Source organism: Oryza brachyantha, chromosome 8 (genome assembly GCF_000231095.2).
Source record: "Oryza brachyantha chromosome 8, ObraRS2, whole genome shotgun sequence".
Taxonomy (NCBI): domain Eukaryota; kingdom Viridiplantae; phylum Streptophyta; class Magnoliopsida; order Poales; family Poaceae; genus Oryza; species Oryza brachyantha.
The window spans coordinates 4,299,077-4,320,601 of NC_023170.2; the positions used below are offsets into that span (position 1 = coordinate 4,299,077).

At 44.5% G+C, this 21,525-nt stretch overlaps 1 protein-coding gene and 1 long non-coding RNA gene across 2 annotated transcripts; both read left to right on the forward strand.

Moving 5' to 3' along the window:
- Nucleotides 1-2,245: 2,245 nt before the first annotated feature.
- On the forward strand, nucleotides 2,246-4,818 carry LOC107304808. Its single transcript, XR_001550856.1, has 5 exons — nucleotides 2,246-2,405; nucleotides 2,775-2,897; nucleotides 3,021-3,273; nucleotides 3,974-4,033; nucleotides 4,489-4,818. It is a non-coding gene; the product is annotated as an uncharacterized LOC107304808 (long non-coding RNA).
- An 8,464-nt stretch (nucleotides 4,819-13,282) lies between these two features.
- LOC102707891 (26S proteasome non-ATPase regulatory subunit 1 homolog A-like) lies at nucleotides 13,283-18,670 on the forward strand. Its single transcript, XM_006659881.3, has 12 exons — nucleotides 13,283-13,564; nucleotides 14,562-14,731; nucleotides 14,818-14,920; nucleotides 15,167-15,335; nucleotides 15,469-15,603; nucleotides 15,692-15,996; nucleotides 16,086-16,221; nucleotides 16,330-16,578; nucleotides 16,669-16,889; nucleotides 17,001-17,259; nucleotides 17,356-18,081; nucleotides 18,231-18,670. Exons 1-12 carry the CDS (start codon nucleotides 13,422-13,424, stop codon nucleotides 18,549-18,551), a joined length of 2,937 nt encoding a protein of 978 aa, XP_006659944.2. The 5' UTR covers nucleotides 13,283-13,421; the 3' UTR covers nucleotides 18,552-18,670.
- Nucleotides 18,671-21,525: the final 2,855 nt, after the last annotated feature.

Sequence of the window (21,525 nt, forward strand, 5' to 3'; positions counted from 1 at the left end):
ACTGAGGTAATTTGTAATTTCTCGGCCAAAATGTAGTCTATATATCAAGAGAGGCTTAAGATAACTGGTAGCTTGAAACATGGTTGCATATACTGAATCTAATGAAGAAAGTATTCTGCTCACATGGACAATCACACAACAAATTTGGGTGAACGAACAGATCAACTAGCAATAACCCACCTCTAGTTCTAATTTTTTCTTCAGACCAAGAATCAACAAGGACAAGTCCATTAATATCTAAACAAATGAATGCTTAACCTTCTGTTGCGGCATCAAACGAGCAAATTGAATTTGGCAGCTTGGCGTGCGGCCGAGTTTGCCCTTTGTGCTTAACCAGTCGCTACGCTTTCTGCTTCTCCCTTTGCCCAACAGGAAAATGTTGTACTCATGGAAAACCCTATGACAAGAGAGAGGAGGGGGAGCAAAAGAGATGCATGGCCAGGCCCGGCTCTATGTTTTCAAGGGCTCTAGGCGAACTCGGCACTATGGTCCCTAAAGATTATTTTTTTACTTATATTATATAGTTATATAAGCATCCGACAAATGTTTCTTAGGCAACATTCTACAATGATTGTTAATTGTGAAGTAAATCGATAATTGTACAAACGATTCAAATACTGTACCTGCTCGTGTTTCGCTCGCAGATGACTGGTCGTCTGGTAATCAGTCAATCAGGTTGAACCACGGCATGAGGCATGAGACATCCAAGTGTGAGGCATACTGTATTGTACCTACACGAATGTCAGGCGTGAGGCACCCATGGTGAGGTTGTCTAGTGGCTGGCCAGCCGTGTGCCGGTGCGTGCCCTCGTCATGACAAGGGACGTACCTACGTACACCCTCACCGGTGCATTGGACCTCGGATAGGTCATTCATTTCTAAGTAACTTATACCATATTAATTGTTGTATTAGTCAATAATTAGATCATCAGTATGTATTAGACCCCCTGATAATCTTTCTTCTAGGTTTACGGCTGGCCATGACCCAAGCGCACCGGTCGAATCCATGCAAGGCGTTTGGCACAATAGTGTGGCAAACTGGCAGGGACGGGAGCATGTGGTGCTGGCTGGAGCAGCCCGTGGTTGTTGGCCATCGCTTGTGGCGTTCATCGGCCGTCGCCATAGGGCACTCGCATGGTCGCAAACTCACACTCTCGTAGTAAACCAACACCACGATGCACCGAGCGGAACGGCCATCACAGACTCACAGCGATGGTAGTATGATGCTTGAAACGACATGATACAAAATGAATACGATTGGGCACCTCTGCACCTGACCAGAATCACGATTCACAAATATGATGGGGCACTTATGGCCTGACGGCCCTGACCTGATGTTTCTCATAGTGTAGGGGTAATGAGCCCCCTTCTGGCATGGGCTCTAGGTTGTCGCCCCTCTGCCCATGGACTAGAGCTAGACATGTGCATTGGTGAGAAGGTGGTCGTCGAAGGGGATAGTGTTGCATCGTCATTTTCATCACGTCCTAGTCATGCCATCGTCGCAGGATCACCTCCTATTACCAGGATTCTTATTAGACCCCTTAGGTCTATGAGTTTTTTATGGGATGGGGACAAATTTTGACTGGGCTTAACTGAACATGCATTTTTTTATAGGCGCGGGATTCCATCCATGATAGATTGATCCATGGCCCATAGCCCCATACTGTTCTTGGCCCAACAGACCATGGTCTAAAGCATTGCACGCGAATTAGATCAATCTTTAGTAATCAAATAAAATTAGGAGAAAAACTATACTCGTTGGGTTTGCATAAATCAACAACATGCTCAGATAGACGAATGATAGGTACACAAATTGGTCTACAAGTATAGATAAATAATTAATTTTTGTCATGTACCTCATATGAAATCTAGTCATCCTAAGATCGATGCTACAGTACACCAACATAAAAGAGTCATGACTTATGAGACAAATCCAACGGACAGGATCAGTTGCATCTAGCCACCCAGATCCTCCTTCCGCCTATATCTATTCTCCTCCATCGCCGCCTCCGTCACCGCGTAACGCCTCCGTCCCCCACGCCGAACATCGCCGCCACCTCCGTCGCCCACGCCACACGCCGCCTACGCCAATGCCTCGGTCCCCGCCAGCCGTCCCCGCCTCGGCCGCCGTCGTCTCCGTCGCCCACATGCCAGACACTGCCTACGGCAACGTCTTGAACGCCGCCTCGGCCCCCGCCAGCCATCCCCATCTCGGCCGTCGCCTCCGTCGCCCATGCCGGCACGCCGGCCGCCTACGTGCTGCAGTTGTGCTCGCCTTCTTTTAAACGCCCCGCAGAGCTCGCCTGGCGTGAGAGGCTCACTTCATCTCGTCAAATCTGCACACTGGGAGGCAAGCTGATCCCTCTCCTCGCTGTCCGTCGCGGTGGAGAGGCTAGGTTTGTTCAGGTACCTGGCAAAAGATCTCTTCTTTTTTTTCTTGTTTCGTCGCTGCCGCAAGTGACGGCAATGCTGTTTGCGAGGGATGAAGCAGATTACTTGTATGTTGCTAGCTTTTCCCTGATTGCTACACCAGCTATTGAAGTTTCCGTGGCATGTGTAATAGGAACATTTTTTAGATTTGTCCAATAACTGACAACATGAGTGGATGAAGAACCATGTAGGACTGACTACCAATTGTTTGATGACATGCTTTCTTATACTGCATAGAAAATGAGAACAATCCAGTTAATTTCACCGGTCTTGCATTTCAGTCTCTGTGTTCCTCATTCATTCCAATTTTTCAGTAAATCACAACTCTGAACCTTGCTTTTGCAGCTTGCTTTCACTACATTAGTATACCCTGCATTGATTTTGGGATACATGGGCCAAGCTGCGTATTTATCACAACACCATGCTCTCGACTCAACATACCAAATTGGGTACTATATCTCAGTCCAGGTATTTCATGCTTCTGAAAAGAACATTATAGCAGCTGATGCTTCTGAAATTTAACTGCTTAGTGTTTGAGGTGTCAGCGGGCACTGAAGTAACACCATTTCTTTTCGCTTGTGCAAAATGCAGAAAGTGTAAGCTGGCATGTGCTTGTGCGGGCGATTTTGGCATCGGTTGTTGGAAGCCAAGCAATCAGCAGTGGAACATTCTCCATCATCAACCAGAGCCAGTCCTTCAGTTGCTTCCCAAGAGTGAAAGTCGTGCACACATATGAAAATCCATGGCCAGATTTACATCCCTGAGATCAGCTGGCTGTTCATGGTCCCTTGCATTGCTGTGACTGTCGGATTTCGTGATACCAAGCATATGGGAAATGCATCTGGTGAGTATACACAGACTTTCCTATCAGCTATCCTTCACTGTAATATCAAGGTTTTTGTCCACTTCTTTCAAATATATACCTCATGGTAGAAACGGTGTTCATAAACTGATCAAACCATGTGCTCTGAACTTCTGTAATATCAAGTTGCAGAAGTTTTTTCTTCAGGACTACAGGATTTTGGTACTAAATTTAGAGCTTAGGTTTTATGACAGACAGATTAATTGATCGGGGACTTGTTCATTGACTAAATTAGCTTTTAGTCCAATAACAAATTGCAAAATTTCTGTTCTATTATCTACTAAGACTATCAAATCATGAGAGAAGAGGTACATTGGGAGTAACGTGGCAGCTGTTAAAGTGTTTTTAAAGAGAAAGTGATTATTTGATGCTAAAGTTTGCATTTAGAGATGATCAAAACTTTATTATTGCACTGGTTGTGCCACTGGTCTTATAATCTACAATAATGTATGCTGTTTGTACGCTTATATTTCAAGCTTTGCATTTATTTTACTGTCGTAGTCGTAATATTTCCAAACTTATGGTAGTGTAAATATTGTCCAAGTGATACTATGAATGTGGGCATTGCTGCCTTTCCTTTGTTATAGCTCTTGTCAAATTTTGAGGCTTGTTAGATCAAGCCATATTCTATATGTGTACTTAGCTTATTGTATTTTGATGGATTTAATCTCTCTCATGACAGGCGATAAACGATCTACTTGATCCTACTGGACAAAATCTGCGTGTGAGGGAAGATGCACAGGTTAATCATCTACAACTTTGGTTATCTTATTGGCATGCACCTCTATCTAATAGTAGGCCAAATGAATTCAGCTGTCAAAAAATGAATAAGTACCAAAAAAAAAGCATTTTCAGGAATGTTCCATTAATTATTTTACCATATATACATAGAATCCTTGTTAGTATTATATTTAAGGCATTAATTATTTTACCATACATATAGTATTATATTTAAGGCAGCGTGTAGGGAATGTTATCTGTGCATGGCAATAATTGATATTTTACCATACATAGATGAATCCCTTTTAGTATAAAAATTGTTTGCAGCCTTGCTGAAGCATACCTGTATAACTCACTCGATCCTTGGGTGTTCTTTTTTGAGACCTTTGGTAGCGTTCTTCAATATTTCTTTTCATTTCTGCACATTTTACTATTCATTTATTTATTTTGATACTTTTGTATTATCATGTATTTCAGTTACTCATGGTCTCTATGGATGATGGGGATGATTCACCATATCAGGTCACCACGAAGAAGAAGCATCATTACGTAGGGCACGAAAATGCTATCAAAATTGTCTATGAGTACATACGTGATGACCATCGTGTTATTGAGACTTACATGGAAAAGTTCAGCAACGGGAAGGGGCCATAAGGAAATGATTCACGCTGGTCTTCTCCTGTTGAGAGAATAATGAAGATCTTCAAGGACAATATACTGTAGTTGAGGTCTATAACTGTATATCTAGTGATTTCAATGATTTTGGAATACTGTACCGACCCAAATATCAGGTTATATATATATATGTGTGTGTGTATAGATCATACTATTTGCACTTTATGATTACAATATTTTATATGTAACTTTGATCGATTTTAAATCTGATTGCTTTTTATATGAAATAAAATTTAATAATTGATATGGTTGATATCGTAGCGTTAGCACGGGTATATTACTAGGGAGCTGACGGTTGTTGGTTCTATCATTTGCAACATCCATGAAAGTGTGAAGTCCATTGATGGTTCACGATCCCGGAACGGAAAGAAAAATCTGAGCATATTATTGCACAGGGTCGAATGTACTACATGTCAGAACTCCACATATTTGATGCTTGAGGTATCCTTCCCATTCATAAGGGATTATCAATCATTGGTCATCAAAGATACAAGTTATAAATATGCACCATCTTCCAATGAATGGAAAAGAGCAACCATAGTCCGTAAAATTTTGATGGTGCTTTATGAGGCAACTATGGTGGTCTTAGGATCTTTATACCCAACTTCAAACTTGTATTTTCATGAGATAGGGAAAATAAAATTGATCTTATAAAGGGAACATGGTAACAGCGATACAAAAGTGACGAGTATGGTTAAAATATAAAGACGAAATGTCATAAATATTGACTCACATACAAATATCTATGCATTCTAGTCAGTTTTGACCCAAGATTCAAGTCCATGCTTGTTGAATTTTGGCTTGGGCAAGTCTTTGGTGAAAATGCTAAAGAAATGATTGACAAATTTAAGAAGAGGCTAAAGATGTTGTTTAAGGCGTTCTCTGATAAACTCAAGTATATCAATAGTTACTTGATGCTTCAAGTTGATGATGTGATGGTTGTCTTGAAATGATCCTATAGCTGATTGGATTCAACATGTCAATGAACATGTAAATGATTCAAACTGAACTGGATACTTACCTAGAAGAGTAGCCCATCCAAGAATTTGGAAAGAAATTTGACACCTTAAATTGGTGGAAGGCCAATTGTTCAAAGTATCCAACCCTCGCTCGTATAGCACGTAATGTGCTAGCATGGCATGCCTTCACGTTGCATCTGAGTCGGCATTCAACGTAGGATCAAGAATTATCAACATATTTCGATGTAGCCTGAATGGATTCAGTTGAGGCACTCATCTGTCTCTAGGACTGGTACCTTATATCGAAAAAATTGAAAAAATAGGCCTTCAATTGTGGTGTTTCGCAGATTTGTCTCTAGGCCCATATTTCATAGACACGGATGAACCCACATGTCATACACTCGAAGACCCATTTTTACAAATGGCACATGTTTGGAGACCTATTTTTACAAATCTCCCCCTTATATAGTTTACTTCTTTCACATGTTTTTCTACAACTAATATATGTTTATGTTTCAATGGTTATGTCCTAACATAAATGTGAACTTCGTAAACGACATATGTATGAATTTATCTAATTACTCGCTACTATTACTACATATTTGTTCTACCAATAATAATTGTCAAATAAATCTAACCAATGTTACAATTAGTACTAGGGCCAATTCTCTGTATATCCCTGTAATTTCACCCAATCCCTTTTACGCCCATGGGATTTGCTTACCTCTTTTATACCCTAATTTTTTATTTGGACCCCTTACATGACCATTTCAATAATTGACTGTTACTTAGTGTGGGAATGACTTTATTGTCCTTGTATATTACCCAAAGCTAGAAATGTTTCATGTATAAATAATTTGTGTTGTGAAAAACAATAAGGGATAAATTATTAAATGTTTCATTAAAGATTCAAAAAGTATTTATTGTAAAAAAAAGTCAAGCTCTGCATCAAATTCGACGAATATGTAGTGAAAACATATTCATTGTAAGAAACAAAGGGGATTAGATTATTTTATCACAAATTAAAAACATATTTAAAATTTTTAAATAATTTCCAAATTAAATTTGATGAATTTCATTCATCTTCCCAAAAATTTAACCTAAATAACATATAGTTTTAGTTCTCAAATTTTTGTGAAGCTATTGTATGTATTTAATCATATTTTTTTAAAAAAAACCAAAAATTGAAATTTGACATCAAATAATTCTATCACTTATATTTCAGTATATGTTATTGTTTCTCATGAAAAATTATGCAGGAGGTAACCCATAAATATGAGAGAGGGGTGATATAGCCATTTTAGAAATATTTAAGGATCAACTGATGGACAATTAACAGAAATGGGTATAAAAGGGACTGAGATGGAAACTCCCGGGCAGGTAAGTGATGAGGTGAAATTCAAGGGTATAGAAGGGGGCTGAGCAATTTTTTAGGTGTGAGTAAGGAATTTTCTCTTAATACTATAATGGGTACACATAAAACAACAATATATAATTTATTGCTCCAGTGACTTACCGATGTATGGCTCGAGAACTCGGTAGGGCTTCGCCGCTTCCTTTTCCTTGTTGAAGCCCTAAACTTTTTTTTTGGGAATTAAGAAGGGCAACGGATAAGGGGATGTTTGTTTCTAGAGACTAAAGTTTAGTCCCTAGTCACATCGGATGTTTGGAGACTTATTATAAATAGTAAACATAGACTATTAATAAAATCCGTCCATAATCTTAGACTAATCCATGATCAGTCTATGTGATGCTACAGTAAACATGCGCTAATTATGGATTAATTAGACTTAAAAAATTCGTTTTGCGGATTAGCTCTCATTTATAAAATTATTTTTTTTATTAGTCAATATTTAATACTTTAAATTAGTGCCTAAACATCCGATATGACATGAGGCTATAAAGTTTAGCCCCATCTAAACCCCTAAGGAAGGGGCTAGCAGCAACCCCTTTATACAGGAGGGGCTATGAAACACCCTCCTACTATGTGTCAATCACAATGGTTAGGTGCATTGCTGTCACGCCCGGAGTTTTATCCCAAGCTTAAATTCGTAAAAGAAATCCGTAAATAATAATTGGCTTAATTAACTCAGGAAAAATCCCTCTAAAGAAATTAATTTAATTAAATCGTGTTTCCAAATCGATTAACAAGATTTAAACTTAAATTACAGAGTATAAAATTTTGCCAAATAAATTAATTTAAAATTCGGTAAAAGTGGGGCTTCCCTTTTTCCCTCATTTTCCTTTCTTTTTCCCTTCCTCCTCAAATTGGGCCAAAGTCCAATTTTCTTCCTTTCTTCTTCTTTTTCTTTTTCCTTTTTCCTCCCCTCTCCCATTTTCTTCTTTTTCTTTTTCCTTTCCCCCCTCCTTGGGCCGGCCCAGCCAGCCGGCCCATCCCCTCTCCTCCCCTCCGCGTGCGCTCCCCCTCCTCCTCCTGGGCCACCGGCCCATTTGACCGTGCGCTGCGCCCGCCCGCGCAAGTCTGCCTTGCCTCCCTCGGCCGGCCGGACCGAGCCCGCGCCGCCGCCGCCGACTCCAACTCCGCCTCCCGCCACGGCCGTCGCCGACTCGGTCTCCTCCCCAACCGCCGCCCCCGCCCTAGCCGACGCCACCTCCCCTATAAATTCCCCTCCCCCGTGCCGCCTCGCCACCTTTCGCCCGTCGCTCGAGCCGCCGCCGCGCCCGACCTCCTCACCGCCACCGAGCAATCTCCGCCGCCACCGCCGATCGACCGTGCCACCGGCCGTCATCACCTGTCCCAGGTCCTCGCCGACTTACCGCCGCCTTACGTCGCCGCTGGTGAGCCCTCCCCTCCTCTCTCCCTCTCTTTTTCCGTCGCCGCCGGGTCTCCTCGCACCCGCACCGTCGCCGGGTGCCGTAAGCTACCGGCGCTCGCCGATGCATCTCCGCCCGGCGTCGTCCTCGCCGTGCGGTCGCCAAGCCGCCGCTGCCGGTGCCTGCCGTCGTCTCTCCCTCCCGCGCGATGTCGCCGTCGGCCTCGGCACCATGCGCCGTCGCCCGTCGCCTTGCGTCGGCCGTCGCCATCGTCGTCGGTCGTCGGTTGTCGGTCGCCGGTCGTCGTTGCGTCGTCGCGTCGTCACTGCCGCGCCACGCGCCATCACCGTGCGTCGCCGCTGTCGTCGCCCGCCGGTTGCCGCCGCCGACCGAGCATCTCCCCTCTTCGCTCCCCTGCTCTCCCCCTCTTTTCCCCTCCGCCCGCGCTTGCCGGAGTAGACGTTGTCGCCGCGCCCTTGCGCGCTTTGGCCGTCGCTGTCGTCCCTCCGCCCACCGTCTCCTTCGCCTCGTCGTCGCAGACACGACCCCGTCCGTGGCACCACCGCCCTCCTGTCGCGTCGCTGTTGTCGTCCTTCCCGAGCCCGCCGGCCTACGTCGACTCCCCCACGCCGCCGCCGAGCGTCGTGCGTCGTCCGCCACCGGCGTCGCCCCTTATGCCTCTGTCGCCTTCACCGCTCTCCTCTACCTCGCATCGCGTGCATCTCATCGCGCCGGCGCTCTGATGTGCTCTTCGGCGTGCCGCGTCCGCTCGCCGCACCGGTCGCGCCCTCGCGCCGCTGCCTTGCGCCTCTCCGCCGCTCTGCCTAGTGCCGCGCCGAGCCACCGCCTCGCCTGCGCACTCGCCGCCTCTACCACGTCACGCCGCTCCTGGCCACCACGCCGTGCCGGCCGCCCCTCGCTCGCCTCGCCACCGCATCGCTTGCGTTGAGCCGCGTAGCTCGCCGCCGTGTCGCGCCCTCGCCGCCTCGCCTCGCCCCGCTGCTGCGCCTCGCCGCCGCCGCCGTTGGGCCACGCTGCCGCTCACCCGCTTCGCGCCTCCCTCGTCGCCGCACGCGTGCACATCGTCGGTGCTCGCCTCCGCCTTGGTCATCGCCGGATGCAGCCACCGCCTCTCCCCTTCCCTTCCTCGCTGCGCCATCTCGCCGCTCGGCCGCCAAGCTGCGTCACCGCTTCACCGAGGCCATCGCCTTGCCCACCGCTGCTCTACGCCCCGTGCCTGCCTCGCCGCCGCGCCAGTGTCGCCGTGGGCTTGCCGAGCTGCATCGTCGCCTCTACCTCTGCCGCGCCGGACACAAGGCGTCGTGTCCGTGCCGCCCAACCGACGCCCGCAACGGCCGCCGTCATCCCTCCGGCCGCCGCGCGCCGTCCGCCCCGTGCCAACGACCATCCCTGCAATCCATGCGCCGCCGCCTTCAACCGCCGCCCGCACTTCCTGGCGGCGCACCAGCAACAGCCGCACCACCGCTAACCACCTCCACGCCCTGTGCGCCGGCCGCCACCTATAGATCCCCTCCTCTCGGCCGCCGTCGCCTCGTTCGATCTCCCTCGCACCCGCCTCTCGCTGCCGCCCCGTGTGTCGCCCGTCGACGGCCTTCGCCGCCGCACATCGATCGTCGCACGTGCGTCATCATCTCCTCGCCGATCCGTCACCGCCGTCTTCTTCCCGGCCGCCGTCATCGTCGTCCCTTTCTCCTTCCCCGTCCTCTCCTCTCCCTCACGCCGCTGACACCGCTCCGCGTCGCCGTCGCTCTACCCCGTGGTCGCCCCGCTGTCAACCACCGCCTCCCTCCTCACTCCCCCTCTCTTGTCCCTGGCTCGCTCCCCGCGCGCCGCCTCACCCAGGCCGCTGCTCTTGCGTCGCCGCCGCCCCCTCTTGGGTTGTCGCCGCGCGACCGCATGGTCAGCAGCACCGTCGCACATCGCTGCGTCGCCGCCGCACTTCGCCGCCACCATCGCCATTGCGCCTCCTCTCTTCCTCGGCCGCCGCCTAGCCACGTCGCTTCTTGGCGCCGCCCCTCGCCTGTCGCCGTCGGCCGTTCGCTGTCGTCCGCTGCCGCGCGCAGTCGTCGCCGCTGTTCCCTAGCCGTCGCCCGTGCTGCCGCCGGCGCTGTCGCCGCCCCCTCTCTCTGTTTTGGCCGAGCCGATCTCCCCTCCCTCTCCTCTGTCTTGTGCCACCGGCCAGTGGGGCCCATCTGTCAGGCGCCGTCTCTCACTCTCCGTGGGCCCCACCCGTCATACTCCCTCTCCTCGCTGCCTCGTGTACCCGCCCGCCAGCTCACTCCCTTTCTCTCTCGCGCGCGGACCCACGTGTCAGCCTCCCGTCTCCCTCTCTCTCACACCGCCATGTAGGTCCCAGCCGTCAGCCTCCCCTCTCTCCTAATGCTGACGTCATTACCTCCAATTATTGCGCAATAAATCAATTAAGGTTTTCTGTTTAGTTTAAAAACACAGTTAATCTTCTAAAATTCATAAGTAATTCATCTAGTCTCCGTTTAGGTCCATTCAAGTTTCATTAAATCTAGAAAAATGCCAAGAATCCATTAAAAATAGTTTCTTTTTCTGTTTTAGTAGTTTTATAGCCTGTTTTGCCTTGTTTGTCGTAGGTTTTTCCCCGTCGCAGCGCCGTTCGTTCTCGAAGTCGTCGCAGAAGTTCCTCGTGGGTCTAAGCAAAGCAAGTGGCACCCTTCTTTGATCATATTGAACCTATGATTATAAAATCGCCCCGCTTTTACATTCAAACATGCATTGTTTTATGCAAATATAATTAATTTATTTACCTATTGGGCATTTACCAATATATCCGTTGATTCCCACTCATTATTATTGTCATCCCAGGGTTAATTTGACTAGAATTAGGATTAAGCAATGCTTAGCCATGCTTAGTTCAACTAGCTCACTAATTATCATTTAATTAACTGTTAGACTTTGATAGACCTTTAATGGTTGTGATCATGATGAATTTCCCTGACGTGGATTAAATACAACTAAAATATTGCTTATGGTGGGCTGTGGGTGCATGGTTTTGAGAGTCGTGCCCATGGTAATTAAGGACCGGTTCTCGAGAAACCCTGGAAGTCTTACATGTACTAACCACAAGCCAGAATGGGCAACAGTGAGACTCGTAATCTAGCTTGTCCCTATTCGACGTACCAAGGCAAGGGTGAGCGTGATGGAGTATGGACGGGCAATCGTGGTGTAACGAAAGCCTCTGCTGCTTCCGGATTCACCAAGGCACAAGAGGGGACTACCCGACTTGGTGTAAAGGAGGGGTGAAACCTGAAGTGCGGTGCGATTGTCTAGGGAGGGTTAGGTGAAAGGTCTTATCATGGTTTCCGTACTGAGGTATCGTGGTGATACGTTGGGGCATTGTAACATGTTTGGGAGCCATGTCTTGTGGGTAAAGTTGTACACCTCTGCAGAGTAAAACTATTCGAATAGCCGTGCCCGCAGTTATTGGGCGAACTGACAGATTCACTGGGACTAGTTGAACCATTAATAACCTGATTAATCTTGGAATTGTTTGACCCTGCGCAACGTGGTGTAACGTTGTGAGTGGTTTGGGTCTGTCACAACGTGGTTTAACGTTGGACAGAGGGTTGACCCTGTTGCAGTGTGGTTGTAACGCTGGATAGTGGTTTGGGCCTGTTGCAACGTGGTGTAACGTTGGACAGCGGATGATTATTTTAAATGTTACTTTACTTTTATTCAGTCTAATTTATTTACTGTTTTGCTAAATCTGCAGCTTTGTGCAATTTAACCTTAGCCTATCTTTGATACCCTATTGCATTCATTATTCTCCTCTCTTGGATGTTACTCGTTGAGTATGGTGGTTTGTACTCAGTCTTGCTTAATTTTCCCCCACCAGAGCAAGTGCCAGAGCCCGAGTCAGAAGTCAGAAGAAGGTTGTTCCCAAGGTTGAAGTGAGGTTCAGTCCGCCGTCGAGAATGTCTATGGTGTGGAGCCGTCATCGCCAGCTGAAGCTGAAGACTAGATGGTCTAGTTTGTTTTCTTTTTTTCGCTGCATTTCGATAGATAATTGTTTTAATTTGTTTTTAAGTCGTGGAACTGTGTATTAATTTGTCATAGTGTATACTCGGACTGATTTCTGGACCGAGATTCAATGTATGCTATTGTTCAGAAATTTGGTGTAAACTTCTGGGCGTGACACGTGCTTGGGATGGAATATTGCAAGCACCCTTGGCCCAACTATTGAGCAGCAATGGGGCGCATGCAAAATTCCATCTCGGCTCAACGAAAGTCTACTCGTGCCTCGTCGCCATTTATCATGTAGGCTATTGTGCCTAGCTACTCATATTAGCTGGGCATCGGGAGTGTAGTTTTGAGGTTTTTTTAAATACAAATCTATGTTTGTGCGTTTTATTATATTAAAAATAAAAAATACGATGAAATACACCGTCTCCGGTGCAAATCAAGTATTCAATATTTCAAACTAGCGGTCTCCAACCCGAAAATTGGAGAAATACACCCTAACTTTTTTTTTGCAACAAAAAACAAAAATGTAGAGGACTTAAAGATACACACTAATGACATGTACCACGATAATTATTAGCTGACTCTAACCATGTATACAAATACAATGGAGGAAAGAGAAATGAGAAAAGGAAAAACTGTTGTAATACTTAACAACGGCTTATAGTATGAAGAGTAATAAAAATATATTTTGTAGTATTAATTAAAATACCATAACTGATTTTAGCTCTGTATATATACTTATAATAAAATAAGTTAGTGTTACCCGACTTGATAAAAGAATAGTCAATAGTAGTACTAGGCTTTACCCCTCCAATTATATTACATTCCGCACCAACCACACCGAGGCCAGAGAGACCTTCTTCCCCTCTCGCAAGCAAAAACCAGAAGGAGAGCCAAAGCGCCGACGAATCGAGCCGAGCCCAACCCGCATCGAATCCAGCGGCGGAGCGCGCAGAGGAGGGAGAGGAGGAGCGGGGGGCGGGGAAGATGGCGGTGACGGTGAGCTCGGCGAGCGGGCTGCTGGCCATGCTGCAGGAGCCGGCGGCGGAGCTCAAGCTGCACGCGCTCGCCAATCTCAACTCCCTCGTCCACGTCTTCTGGCCCGAGATCTCCACCAGCGTCCCCGCCATGTGAGTGCTCCCGCCCCCTCCCCCCTCTCCCCGCCTCCTTGCCCCTTGAGCTGTAGTTCCCGCCGCCGCCCTCGCCCCCGCCCCCGCCCCCGCGGGGCCGCGGCCGATGCGGCGTCGCGATTCGTTTCGTGTTAGTGGGGGTGGGGGGGGGGCTTTACTTGGTTTGATGCGCTATGTGTTTTGGTGGATGAGGGGTTCGGGTAGGAAGCGGCGGTGTGGGGATTCGTCTGATTAGTGTCGTTTAGCATGCTTAGATTCGATCTGGCGATTTTTGGATGAACCCTAGGTTTTGATCTGTTAGGCTCCAGATTTTGGGAGGTATTATAATGGGTGCTTGGTGTCACTGTTAGCGGCAAAACTATAATCTGTACAGACGATGATTTCAAACTTCCCTAACTGCTGTGATTCATGTATTCGAATTGGTGTGTGCTGGGATAAAAAAAATGTTTTCAAACTAGTTTGTGCTTACGCTAGGATTGCCAGGGCTTTTGTTTGAAGGTTAAAAGATATTGAACCATGATTTTAGTTTCAACGTTCCTGAAGGCTGGAGCCTAGGTTGCGACTTGTTTTTTCCTGTTTTATTGTTGCGTTTGAGGAAATATGCAAATTCCTGACTTTTAAATGTTTGTTTGATCTTTAGGCATGTCCTGTAAAGTAAAATCACTGATATTCTCTGAATTGATAGCTAACACATGTGTTGTCTCATTTCTGGAAATTACTTGCATTCAGTGGGAGCCATCTACATTGGAAATGAGATCTCCATTAAATGTTTTGGCAGTTGCAATTCGGTATTTTAGTTTCTGGAAACTATGTTCTTCATATAACAATATGTGGTGCTTAATAACTTGATATAACCTAATCTTTTCTAGGACTTCTCTATTTAGCGTTAATCTTGTTGTCTAGTTGCAAAAGATATTGATTTTCATATGAGAACTTCCTGTTCTGCTTTGAGATCACATTTTTATGTTAATTATTTTTGTAATGTTACTTCTTATAGTGAGAGCTTATACGAAGATGAGGAATTTGACCAGAGGCAGCTGGCAGCATTGGTTGTTTCCAAGGTGTTTTACTACCTTGGTGAATTAGATGATTCTCTGTCGTATGCACTTGGTGCTGGACCACTATTTGATCTCTCCGATGGTTCGGATTATGCTCAAACAATTTTAGGTGCGGAATTGACTAAATCCACGACCATATTCTGTTTTGCATCTTTCAAATTGACCATTTTAACATTTGTTTGTTCCTTCCTTCAGCAAAAGCATTAGATGAATATGCTAGCATCAGACTGAAAGCTACATCGGAAGAAAGAATGATGGATCCAAGATTGGAGGCCATTGTGGAGAGAATGTTGGACAAGTATGATATCATCCACTATATTTTAGTAGCTATTACCTCCATTTCAGATTATAAGATGTTATGGTCCTCCTTAGATTCATATGGATGCTAATGAATCTGGACACATATATAAAGCATATACATTGGTTCATGGATGAATCTAGATAGGTCCAAAACATCTTATAATATGAAACAGAGAGAGCAATTTATATTCTCATCTCAATATTCTCAGTAAAATACAATACTCATCTCAATATTTTCTTTCAGGTGCATCTTTGATGGCAAATATCAACAGGCCATGGGTATGTCTGTTGAATGCAAGAGACTTGATAAGCTGGAAGAAGCTATATCACAATGTGATAATCTTAATGGAGCACTTTCGTATTGTATCAATCTATCTCATCAATATGTCAGTCATCGTGAATATCGCTGTGAGGTAAGGATGTAAGGTCTTGTCACGGCTGATTTAAATTGTAGCTCTCTCTTAGATTTATTATCAGCATACAGTATTGTACATAACTTTTGGAATGCATATATTATTACTAAAAACTTTTGTTTGATTTATACAGATTCTTCGATGTCTCGTAAAGATATACCAGACACTGCAAAATCCAGATTACTTAAGCATATGCCAGTGTCTTATGTTCTTGGATGAGCCTGAAACTGTTGGAAATATCTTGGGCAAGCTACTTTCTGGAAGCAAGGTATGTCCAAAATATCTCGTGTTTTCTATTAGCTGTTTAATCGCTGCTTAGTATGTTTTTTGTCCTAATATGTGCTTTTGCTCTACAGGATGATGCTCTCCTTGCATTCCAAATTGCTTTTGATCTTGTTGAAAATGAAAATCAGGCCTTCCTCCTGAATGTGAAAAATCACCTAGACACGCTGAGTTTGCAGACTTCTGCCCAGACTTTACCAAGTGATCAAACTTCTGCTACAGAACTATCTGGAGATGCCCAAATGACAGATAATGTTATCACACCAAATGGAAATGCACACACTGTAGATCCAAACGATAAACTGACAAAAATTAAGGGGATACTGTCAGGGGAGACGTCTATTCAGTTGACCTTACAGTTTTTATATAGCCATAATAGGTAATGTGATAATATCTGACAAAATTATTACAGCTGATCTTGTATTTAAGTTTTGAATCTTATGTTGATTTTGGTAATTGATATGACAGGTCTGACCTTTTGATTTTGAAGACCATAAAGCAAGCTTTGGAAATGAGGAACAGTGTTTGCCATAGTGCAACTATATGTTCCAATGCAATCATGCATGCCGGAACAACAGTTGATACCTTCCTAAGAGAAAACTTGGTATGTTGTACTATTCCTAGTTTACCTGCTTGTTGATGCAATTCTCTACTCACTCTATTATTTTCTCATTTTCTGATATTTGTGCGCATTCGTAATCATGTGTTGCAGGAGTGGCTAAGTAGGGCAACCAACTGGGCTAAGTTCAGTGCAACTGCTGGATTAGGTGTCATTCATAGAGGCCATCTCACACAAGGCAGAGCTTTAATGGCACCATACCTTCCTCAGAGTGGTGCTGCCAGTGGTGGTAGTCCATATTCTGAAGGTGGTGCCCTTTATGCTCTAGGTCTGATCCATGCTAACCATGGTGAAGGAATCAAGCAATTTCTTCGTGAGAGTCTTCGCAACACTAGTTCTGAGGTATTTTTTCAGGGTTGTGGTCACTTTTTTTAACCTTTTAGACAATCCTGTCATAAAAAAAACTCTAAACATTCGAACATTATTATACAGGTCGTTCAGCATGGTGCTTGTCTGGGACTTGGACTTGCAGCTCTAGGCACAGCCGACGAGGAAATATTTGAGGACGTAAAGAATATTCTTTACACTGACAGTGCTGTGGCTGGCGAGGCTGCAGGCATTGGCATGGGATTGCTTATGGTTGGAACAGCCAGTGAGAAAGCTGGAGAGATGCTTGCCTATGCACATGACACACAGCATGAGAAAATTATCAGGTGACAGCTTTACGGCAAGCAAGTTCTTACTGTAATCTATTACTAGAAATTTGTTTGTCAAGACAGTAAATATGTTCATGTTCTGATACACTGTCTCCCTCTTTTTTCCAGGGGCTTGTCACTTGGAATTGCACTGACAGTTTATGGCAGGGAAGAGGAAGCTGACACCTTGATTGAACAAATGACTAGAGATCAAGATCCCATACTCCGTTATGGTGGTATGTATGCATTGGCTCTAGCGTACAGGGGAACTGCAAATAACAAAGCTATCCATCAGCTTCTCCATTTTGCGGTGTCGGATGTGAGTGACGATGTCCGGAGGACTGCAGTATTGGCTCTTGGTTTTGTCCTGTACAATGAGCCTGAACAGGTTAGTTTTGCCTTGTCAAGTTTTTTATGTTAAAATTCTCATTTGATTTTAAACCACTTGATTTGAATCTGATTGTCTAAAATTTTGTCAATGCAGACTCCAAGAATTGTGTCGCTGCTCTCTGAATCATATAATCCGCATGTCCGTTATGGTGCGGCTTTAGCAGTTGGAATATCCTGTGCAGGAACAGGATTAAGTGATGCCATCTCCTTGTTGGAGCCTCTTACATCTGATGTTGTTGACTTTGTGCGGCAAGGTGCTCTCATTGCAATGGCAATGGTCATGATCCAAACTAATGAATCATATGACTCTCGTGTTGGAACGTTCAGGCGTCAGTTGGAAAAGATCATTGTCGACAAGCATGAGGACACCATGAGCAAAATGGGTGCCATACTGGCTACTGGTATCCTTGATGCTGGTGGTAGGAACGTTACCATCAGGCTTCAGTCGAGGTCAAAGCATGACAAGCTCACTGCTGTCGTTGGCCTTGCTGTCTTCACCCAGTTCTGGTATTGGTACCCGCTCACCTATTTCATCAGCCTGGCTTTCTCTCCAACTGCGTTCATCGGCCTCAACTCTGACCTAAAAGTGCCAAAGTTTGAGTTCCTGTCAAACACCAAACCGTCACTGTTTGATTATCCAAAGCCGACAACCCAACAAACCACGACTGCTTCAGTTAAGCTTCCAACGGCCATCTTATCAACATATGCCAAGGCAAAATCTAGGGCGAAGAAGGAAGCGGAGAGCAAAGCTCAAGCGGAGAGCAAAGCTCGGGAGAAAGCAGAAGCACCACCAAGTGAAGATGCATCTACTTCAATGCAGGCAAGAGCTGCAGTGTTCACTACCTATGTTATTCCTTTCGTGCTATCATGGAAAAGTTGCTTTCTGATTACAATGACATATTAACACTGTCCCCAAATTTACTCATGCCAGTCTCACATTTGCTCACATGTCTGAATCCATGAATCCAGGTCGATGGTGCTGCAGAGAAGAGGGCCCCTGAACCCGAACCGACCTTCCAGATCCTGACGAACCCGGCCCGGGTTGTCCCGGCCCAGGAGAAGTTCATAAAATTCCTGGAGGGCGGCAGGTACGACCCAGTGAAGCTGGCGCCCTCCGGATTCGTCCTCCTACGCGACCTCAAGCCCACCGAGACGGAGGAATTAGTTCTGACCGACGCCCCGGCAACTCAGACGACGAACGCCGCCGCCGCCCAGCAAGTCTCAGGCGCGGCCGCCATGGCCGTCGACGAGGAGCCCCTCCCTCCCCAGCCATTTGAGTACACCTCGTAATCCTTTGTTCCCAGGAGGAAGAGAACACTTGTACTGGTTGTTTGTAACTCGGCAGCATTGCATGATGGAATCAAATATTTCATTTCTTTCACAAAGCCTACGAATCCGATTATTCTTTCCATTGATTGTGTGAGAAATATTTCATCTGCAAGAGAGAAGTTCGATTAGATATTTTTCTTTTTTCAATTGGATTATGGAATTGGATGCGTGTCTTGTGTTTGCGTCGCGAACTTTTGCATCAAATTGTGGGTGTCCCCAGCATCAGACCATTGCGTTGGCTGTGCGCGTGTTTTGGGCATGCTTTATTTATTCGCTAAGACACCAACTCGCAGTCTCATGTGCAGCACGTGGGTATCCATTTGTAATGTTTCGTGTCGCTCTCGAAAGCAACCTCTCACATGGAATGATATCAACTCATCGATTATACGTGAAACGATTTATTACCAATCAAAAACAATTTATAGTTAAAATTTATTACCAATCAAAAACAATTATAATTAAAATTTTTATATACATGTTATTAGGAATTAAAAACAAATGCAATAAAATAAATTACAGTGAAAAAACCTTAACTTTTAAATTGTTTTTTAAAATGTAATTTTGGTTTATGCTAGCAAAACAAGGGGTATTACACAATCAGTATATTTTCTTTATGTTCTTTATTAATTTTTCTGCCATGCAGTATGATCAGCATGTAAGGTCCTTTTTACTACCTCCGTCCCATAATAACCTTATTTTTTATTTTTCCGTATCCAACGTTTTGATCATTCGTTTTATTTGAAAGATTTGTAAAAAAAACTTTAGAAAATTAGTCACATATAAAATACTATTCATATTTTATCATCTAGTAATAATAAAAATATTAATCGCAAAAAAATTTAAATAAGACGAATGGTCAAACGTTGGACACGGAAAAACAAAAAATGAGGTTATTATGGGACAGAGGTAGTAGTTCCCAAAAATTCTCCCCCAGAAACATCATATCGAATCTTTAGACACCTAAATAGAGTATTAAACATAGATAAAAAACTAAATGCATAGTTATGTGAGAAATCGTAAAACAAATCTTTTGAGCATAATTAGGCCTCGTTCGGCAAGGGACATAAGTTGCACGGAAAACGTAGTAATAGACTAATACATGCTTAATTAATGACTAATTATTAAAAAAAAATAAAATAGATTAATATGATTTTTTAAAAACAACTTTTCTATAGAATTTCTTTTGCAAAAATACACCGTTTAGCAGTTCGAGAAACGTGCGTGGAAAACAAGGGAGGTTTAGTTAACTTATAGGTGTGCCGAATACGGCCTTAGTCCATGATTAGCCATAAGTGTTACAGTAACATGCATGCGTTAATGACAGATTAATTAGTCTCAAAAGATTCGTCTCGCGGTTTCTAGACGAGCCGTGATATTCGTTTTTTCGCTCGTGTCCAAAAATCTCTTCTGATATCCGGTCACCGTCTAATGTGACATCTAGAATTTTTTTCCCCCACTAGACACCCTTAAATAGGGAAAAAAAATCAGCATTCTAGTGAAAAGATCACATTGTATCGGCACTGCGTACGTCAGTGAGGAGTGCTGTGTTGGGAGGGAGAGATACGTCGACTGTTGGAGAGGATGGTCATCCCATCTGCACCAACGCGCAGCTTTAGTTGGTAGCACTGTTCACTTCACCATCAAGGCATCAGCCATCAAAGTCATGTATGTATGAGATGACTCGTGATCTGTGAGAATCCTTTAGACACTTTCTCCCACATGCGAGCGAGATTCCGAGCGATTTTGGCTGATAATAAGGCTGCAGAGACAGCTACAGTTGGCCAAAAATTTGACAATTTCAAGTGGCGTCCAGCAGAACCTCACCGATAGTATTCAAGTTTTTGCTCAAATTAACCCCTTTTGCAAACTATTTTGTGAAATGAACCACTGACAAAATTAATAATAAAAATTTGACTAGAAACTCGGGGCCACCCACCATAGTAGAGCCGGTACGTACTAGCGTCATAGTTGGTGTTGTTGACCCTATTAACACGACACCTAGTGTTGCTGACAGCTAATGTGACTAGGATGCCAGTAACATCGTGCCTGGTGCTAACCTAGGAGACTTAACCGTGAGCCCGTGGCCCTTACCAGCCCCGACTCATCTCATCCTTCTTTCCAAAAAGAGTTTGGCCTTCCCGCATGATTGCGAAGGTAAAATCACAATACCCTATTCCTCCCTTATCTATCTTTATCTATCTTGTATTTAATTGTTTTTTCATTTGGAATCATGGGGGAGTAATTTAGGAGCTCGTGGTTAGTGAATTGAGATTTATTCTTGGTTTTTTTGTGGGAAATTATTTAGGTAGTTCTTTTTGATTAGGAGTCAAGAGGGAGTATTTTTAGAGCTTCTAAGTTCTAAGTAGTGGATCTAATATTGTTCTTGCTTGTTTTGCTCAAGAATGTGCTAGTTAGTTGTTTTTTGTTAACTAAATTTGAAGCTTGTAGATAGTGGATCGAGAGGTTTCTTCGTGCTTTTATAGTTGGAAATGCTGCACTTATTTGTGATTCATATGGAGTGACATTATTTTGGTTGAATTATGAAGGGCACTATATGGATTATTTCTTAGGTTGATTATGTTGTATTGTTCAAGTAGTTATATGACACTTGTTTGTATTTGGTAATATCCGTGATATTTTTGACATTAAATTTGGTAGATTTGTCTGTATGGATGCAATTGGCTATACACCCTGCTCTCCACCTTCGCAAGATGTCTCCTGTCTGATGCGTTGGTGTGGAGATGAATGCAAGTTTGCATTTAGCAATGATCCCAAGACATATCACCACAAAGCGCACAGTCGTACAGGGAGTAAGAGGAAATTGAACAAGCCAGTGGAGGTAAATAAAAAAATATGGATTGTTGTTTTATTGTATTGTTCGTATGCTCCAACGTTGTTTCCTCATTTAAGGCTCCAAAGTCACCGTCGCCACTAT